At 38.0% G+C, this 6630-nt stretch overlaps 1 protein-coding gene across 12 annotated transcripts in view; it reads right to left on the bottom strand.

Moving 5' to 3' along the window:
- Window positions 1–6630, bottom strand: part of ptprt (protein tyrosine phosphatase receptor type T) — a 304805-nt gene that overhangs the window by 20724 nt on the left and 277451 nt on the right. For all 12 annotated transcript variants that reach the window (XM_024269996.2, XM_024270001.2, XM_024269998.2 and 9 more), the window contains one exon: window positions 2642–2796. In XM_024269996.2, coding sequence (XP_024125764.1) covers window positions 2642–2796 — 155 coding nt within the window. The remainder of the gene's footprint in view (window positions 1–2641; window positions 2797–6630) is intronic.

Below are 6630 nucleotides of genomic sequence, written 5' to 3'. Positions count from 1 at the left end.
TCAAGATTTAAACATTTAAAAGCAGAGAGTGCTTTGTTATGGTTAGTCTAATATATATATATATATATATGTATATATATATTATTTCCAAATATAGCTTCAACTTAATCAGTTCAAACCAAAACAATTGGTAAAATGTTAATGCTAGCCATTGAAAGTCTTTTACAACAATTTATTTTGGAAGCAAAAAGTGATCCTCAAAATAAACTTGACTCTGAGTTGTCTTCTGTTTCTCTTAAACGTCCATGAAGCTGTGGACATTTTAACAGCCTGTGTTTTGTGTTAAAGCTACACACTCTGGACGACAGTGCTTGGAGGGACAAGACAGATGGAGAAGAATGGACTGAATGAGCAGAGAGGAGAAGAGGCCACAGACAGCCACTACTGTTAAAAAGGCTAGCGGCCATGAACAATGGCAGCGGGCACCACGGGGGGAGAGATCGAGGGAGGAGAGGAGGCCTGGATGGAGGGATGGAGAGAAAACCAAGAAAGCCATCTTTCATTTTGTAATCCCTCCGACAGTTTGCAGAGACAGCTTCAGAGAGAGGGAGTGAGGAGAGGAAGATAAGAACGCAGAGAGGAGGGGCGAGAAAAAGAGGTAGCGCCCCGGCAGATTACCTGTCAACGTCTGTGATTAATGTTGAAACCAGAATACTGCCGGGTCTCTGTTTGTGTGTGTATGTGTGTGTTTGAAAGCCTCATGACACAGGACAATGGCATCAGCGTGCCCCCAGATATTGGAAGTGACTGCCACAACTTCCTGCTTGTCTGTCCACATACTTCCCTCTTCGCTGTCTGTTTATGCCTCACTTCCCCTCATTTGTCTGTCTGCTGCTTCCTTCCACTCTCCACTTCTGCTCTCCCACTTGCCATTCAATTTGTCCTTTATGAATTTCTCATTTTGAAACCTTGAGCTGCATTTCTATCGAACCCTCAACATTCACTCACATTCAGAATATGATAAGGATGTAATCGAGGTTGACAAGAACTGTCTGCAGTTAAAACCATGTGAACTCATTGGAGGTTTTCTGTTGACTCTCTGCAATTTTTGCAATTTTCCAAATGAAATCAAGTGGGTTTGGTGTTCAAGTGTGTGTTCTAATTAAAAAAGCCAATGTCAGCCATTATAGCAAACTCAAACTCAGATTTCTACGGTTTTTATAAAACAAAGCATCAGATTTCTTTGAATAAAACATATCAGAATGTTTCAACAGAATTTGAAATGCTTGCTTGTTGGGCTTTATAGAAATGTTGAAATGTTAACATTTTTTGTGAAATACACGACTCCAAAAAAAGACCTAAATTACAATTTAACACTGTTTTTTTTTAGGTTTTAGAAGTTAACTTATTGTCTGGTAAATGGATGAAAGCCTGAACAAGAAAATATGAAAAACTTTAGAAGAACTTTAGAAGCAAATTCATGGTCACCTTTTTCTTGTTCAACCTCTGTGTGCGAGAATTCTTAAGAAATCAAACTATTTATGCATGTAGAGTTGGTTAGATTTAAGACAAGTCCTAAAAGTTATTTTTTTTTCTCTTGAACTTTTACCTTTCAAATAGATCTGTCAATGTTAACAAGTTAACGCACGTGATTAATTAAAAAAAAAATATATATATATATATATATACATATATATAATGATGCTAATTAATTACACTCCATGAAACAAGCATTTCTGTGACGTCAACTGCAGAGGAAAAATAAAGTGATACCCTCTGGCCAGTTTTTCTACAAAAGCTACATATTATCATAAAAAATACCTAGTGAAACATTGATAATGCAATTGAAAAATGATATTAATGTGATTTTTGTTTTATTGATTACTTTAAAATCTCTCTAACTTTTGGTAAACAGTGTTTGATTCCACAAACACAGCACAGTGCCCCCTTGTTTAAATAGAAAAACACTATATGACTATTGTCTAGAAATATAGGCAGAGGTGAAATTTTAATAGACACAAAGAAGTGCATTTTTTAAAAAATTAAAAAAGCTTGGATACCGATTTTTTTTTTTTTTTTTAAGTTTAAGTGTGTGTTGTGTCAAACTCGAGTTAGCAGCTGTATTCCCAGCATAAAAGCCAGTTCTAAGAGTCGTGAACAAACGGAATGCATTAAATTGAGATTCTTATGAAAGGATGTAGCATCAATTCAAAACCATTTTTTCATCGTTCGTCAGAATGGTGACCTTTTCAAGCTTGGACAAGCTGACGACTTGGCTCGGGCGCCGAGCTGGTTTCTTCCCGCGAAAAAGAACACGGAGGTTAAACACACAGATGCCATGGGGATTCTCAATGTTGTCACTTGAACTTTTTTCCCTCTTCTGTTCGTGATGGCGATGGGTTGAGAGGTGAGGTTTTTTTTTTCTCTGCTTTTTAAAGGTTAACACTATCAGTGTAATTTATGGACATGAGAAAAATCTGTGCGAGTGAGCGTGTTAGAGAGAGGAAGAGAAAGCATACTAAAGCTGGTAACAAATGTCCCTGTCTCATTTAAGGAGGAGAAGAGGAAACCTAAGGAGGAATGGTGAAATGGCCAGTTTGTGGGTTGTTTTCAATGAAAGCACTTCTTAACAGAACCATTTTATTTTATATTGATCAGCGTTATAATAAGATACAATTATTGAAAATGCATATGCCCTTACCTGCAGTGTGCCACTATGGGTCCAGCATCTGGAGGATTGAGGAACTTGACCTGTCGAATGAAACCCAATAATCCAGTGGCGTAGCAGGGAACGCCGTGGTCGGGCCAGCTGGTGAAGTGGAACTGACGGAGTTCACGGATCTCATGATGACCCTTCTGAAAGATGTCATAACAGACATGCATAAAAAAGTTAAAATAAATGTATAAATTGAATATTTTTACAAGATTCATGGCTTTGGCCGTTTAAGGATTCCAGGAAACCAAAGGTTTTGGTGCATCTAAATCAGTCTTGACGATGTCAAGAGGGTGCTTTGGGACACTTCGGGGAATTAGTGAAAGGAAGATCTATCGCAGCTCATTTGCCTAATTTACGGGGGAGATTTGAGGAAACTGAAGGCCACTCTAGAGCCATAAAAAAAGATTAATTGATTTCACAAATCCCATGATGGCCCTACTGGGAGCGTCTTACAGGAAGAAATGTCAAAGTCGAGTTCAGCTGCCCAATTTATGAGGAGATTATGAAACGTCTTTCACCTCCTTTCCCTAAAAGGTACTTAAAGGTACAGGAGGCAGCCAACTGTGCGTCAAACTGTGACAGAAACAAGGAAATGCTGGTTACTGATAAGAAAAAATGGAAAAAAAAATCCACCACTTGCTGCTACTCTTCTTTGAAAGAATCATGGAGAGACAGTTTGGTGCCCATCATTGCCTTTTCATGTGAGAGCATCTTGACATTTTAATGATGGGCTTTGCAGAGCCACAGATGGCTGCTGAAATGTCCTGTTTAAGTGCAGGGTTGCTGGGAAAGTAACAAAGACCCAGGGATGCTAAACAGACTGAAGTTTCCCATCAGAGAAACTTCAAAAATGACAAAGTGTGGTGCAGCAATTCCTTCAATGTCTACGAAAAAACTAGAAGACGTTTCTGTCAGGGTTTGTGCAGAGGCCAAAGTTAAGAGCAAAACGGTTCACATTTTTAGCTGCTGGCTGCTGGGCTTCTCTCTTCTTTTAAAGCAGTGTGCAGCTTTCCTTTAAGAGGAGGGTTTGACCCTGAGCTGCACTTTTCATGATCCTGCTGGAGGACACCAAAGAATGAACCAGCCACCATTCTTCACTCAAAATGCCATCCCTGTGAAATCACTAAAAGCACAAACCATTTGCTTTCATAACTTGGGAAGAATAAACGTTTCTAAATACCCAAATCATTCATGTTATACTTTATAGATGTGAGAAGCCAAGCAGGCTGGTCATTGAGACTTTGGAGGTGTTGTTCAGTCCCACTGTTTTAAGCTACGGACACACTGGGGATGTGACGCATGAACATGAGTGTAGCCCATGCTGTTCACATTCAACAAGCAGGGAGGAGCTTCTTCTTCCTTTTCTTTTTTTACAGTTTGCTAGCCAATGTTAGAGGTGTGTATTGGCAACAGCCTGGCGATACGATACATATTCCAATGCATGTCTCACGATACGATACACACCACAATTTCAATATTAAGACTGTACCAGAACATTTTTTTCACTTTTTGAAAACCCTGTGAAAGTGGTTCAAGTGTATGCAAAGAGGTACTGAAAATGACAGCTTGAACTTGATTCTTTTAGTTTTACAACAATATAATTTATTTATCTTGCTTGACTTTGTTAACCAGTTACTGTTTTGTCATCCATACAAAATTAAATTACAGAAATAATATCGACTTTCCACTTGTGTGTCATTTCTAAGGTGATCACCTCAGTTCTCCTTTTTATAAGGTAACCAGCTGGATTACTTTTCTGATTTTCGCTGAAGTTGAATGGTATGGAAAAAAACTTGGAATGCTTGTAATAAATTGGACTAAACTTGAAAGGTGAACAGTTGAGATGGAGGGATTCAACTAGACTGAGGTTTACCACGTTTAACTGATTCCTATGTGAATTCATTCTTTTCTTTGTAGAATACCCTCAGACTATTCAATATCTCTTCCATAGAATATATATTTAATGAATTAAATGAAACAAACAAACAAAAATAAATTCACCATTCAACTATATACTGATTTAAAATAATGCAAAAATTATAAGAGCAGTGTGGCTGGAGATCCTACTAAATAATTTTAAAATCAAACAATGAACTAAGTGATATGTGTTCTTTATTTAAATTAACTGTAGCATTTTGGAATAAATACAATTGTCCACGTCATCTTATTCCTGTTAAGGGTCACTGGGTTGCTGGAGCCTATCCTGGTACTATTGGCTGATAGCGGGGTCAACATTTTCTAGAATTACATTTTCAGATTTTTATTACAAAATATAATTTAAAGCAGTCATAATGAACTTTTCCACTAGAATGAGTTCTACTGTAATAAGTGAAAGTGGGTGGGGCCTATATCCTCATTGATTCGTATCTCTATCGATTTAATTTTAAGTGACTCGAGTTAATTCTTTATCCTGTAAAGGTTGCTGCTTTATAAGCAGAGATGGATTTAAAAAGAAGCTGTTATGCAAAATTTTGACCAAAAATATATTTCTTTTTTTAATTCTCCAGCAACTTGAGAGGCTTTAGCATAGATTTTAGATCTTCAGAGTGGTGTCTCATGTTAAAACGCTTTGTCAGTTTAGTGAAAGCTAAAGGTGTCTCTGAAGTTCCTTGTAGAACATAGATTCCTTGGAAATATCCAGCTATATCTCTACTTTCTAAATAATTCAGAACAATTGATTTTCATCTACTCCTCATAAAGTCGTTTTCAAAAAGAGGCTCTAATGGAGTGATCCATGTTCTCCTCAGCTCAACTTACTGTATGAGAATAGAACTGTGATGAAACTGTACCATTGCATCTCCTGCTCCGCCTCGGACACAGACAAGGCTGCAGGAGATAATTTGTTTTGACAGAGAGCCTGATAATAACCTGAGAGGGAGGAACAATGAAAGGAGGAGACCAACAAGGGAAAAGGTCAAGAAAACGAGACTTGAGGAGAAGAGTGGCTGAGGAGAAGAGCTGTGGCGGAAAGTATGGGGGGGTTGGAAAAGGAAACAAAGGAGCGAGGATGAGGGGGTTTGGAGTGGGGTGTGTGTGTGAGAAAACCCGGAAAACCACAAAGTGATTTGATAACTCGACTTCTCATTGATTTGGTCTCTTGTGATGTTGAAATTACTTCTCTAAATCGATACACGGCAAGACCAACACAGCCAGGGCTAAAAATACAAGACAGATGAGTTAAAAACAGAAAGTGAATTAGAATGCTGGGGATGTAATGAACACGTGCAAACGCTCAGCACTGCAGCGTCGCCTCACTATGAAAGACGAGAATAGTTCTTGGTGTGTCCTTTTTGGCTTAAAATACATTATCGGTGTACAGTAAGCGTCACAGATTCTCATTACTGGTCACCTTCTTTGACTTTCCAGAAACTTGATAGTCTTGTCTTCTGAACCTTTACACTTTACAACTCGTGGATGAACATCTGACTGACTCTGGATAGGGTTTACCAGCATTTAAGATAGCACGTTCTCATAACATTTGCACATTTAGTTACACATTATTGTATTATTAAGGCTAATATACTCAGGTCCATCTGCGGTTTGTCTCTGTTGCTTTGCATTGACACAAAAACATACATTTTTTATTGATCAATTGGAATGTTTACATTGCCTCCGTTATGTCTGCGTCTGCCGATTGTCCCTTTGCTACAAAATGCAAGCTTTACTATTTCCAACCCCTTGATGGATCAATTTCATGGCAGAAAAGCCAGAGAAACAGGAAACAGGAAACAGGTGTGGGTTTCAAAATAAAAACTTCAGTTGTCATTTAAAAATAAATGTTTATAAAATTGTGCTTTATATTTAAGGTGTGGTGCCCACACAATAACTAATGGTTGTGGAATGGATTCCAGACACAACGCAACGAAGTATGCCAGTATGAGTCCAGGGTTAGTTGAATGTTGTGTACAGGAAACAAGTATTCAGAGCAGATGTTCATTTTTTTTTTTTGGTTGAATATCAGCTCTTTGTACTAA

The sequence above is a fragment of the Oryzias melastigma genome, linkage group LG5 (assembly GCF_002922805.2).
Source record: "Oryzias melastigma strain HK-1 linkage group LG5, ASM292280v2, whole genome shotgun sequence".
NCBI classification, from domain to species: Eukaryota; Metazoa; Chordata; class Actinopteri; order Beloniformes; family Adrianichthyidae; genus Oryzias; species Oryzias melastigma.
The sequence above is the reverse complement of the archived record's forward strand: the minus strand, read 5'-3'. Positions and strand labels throughout refer to the sequence as shown.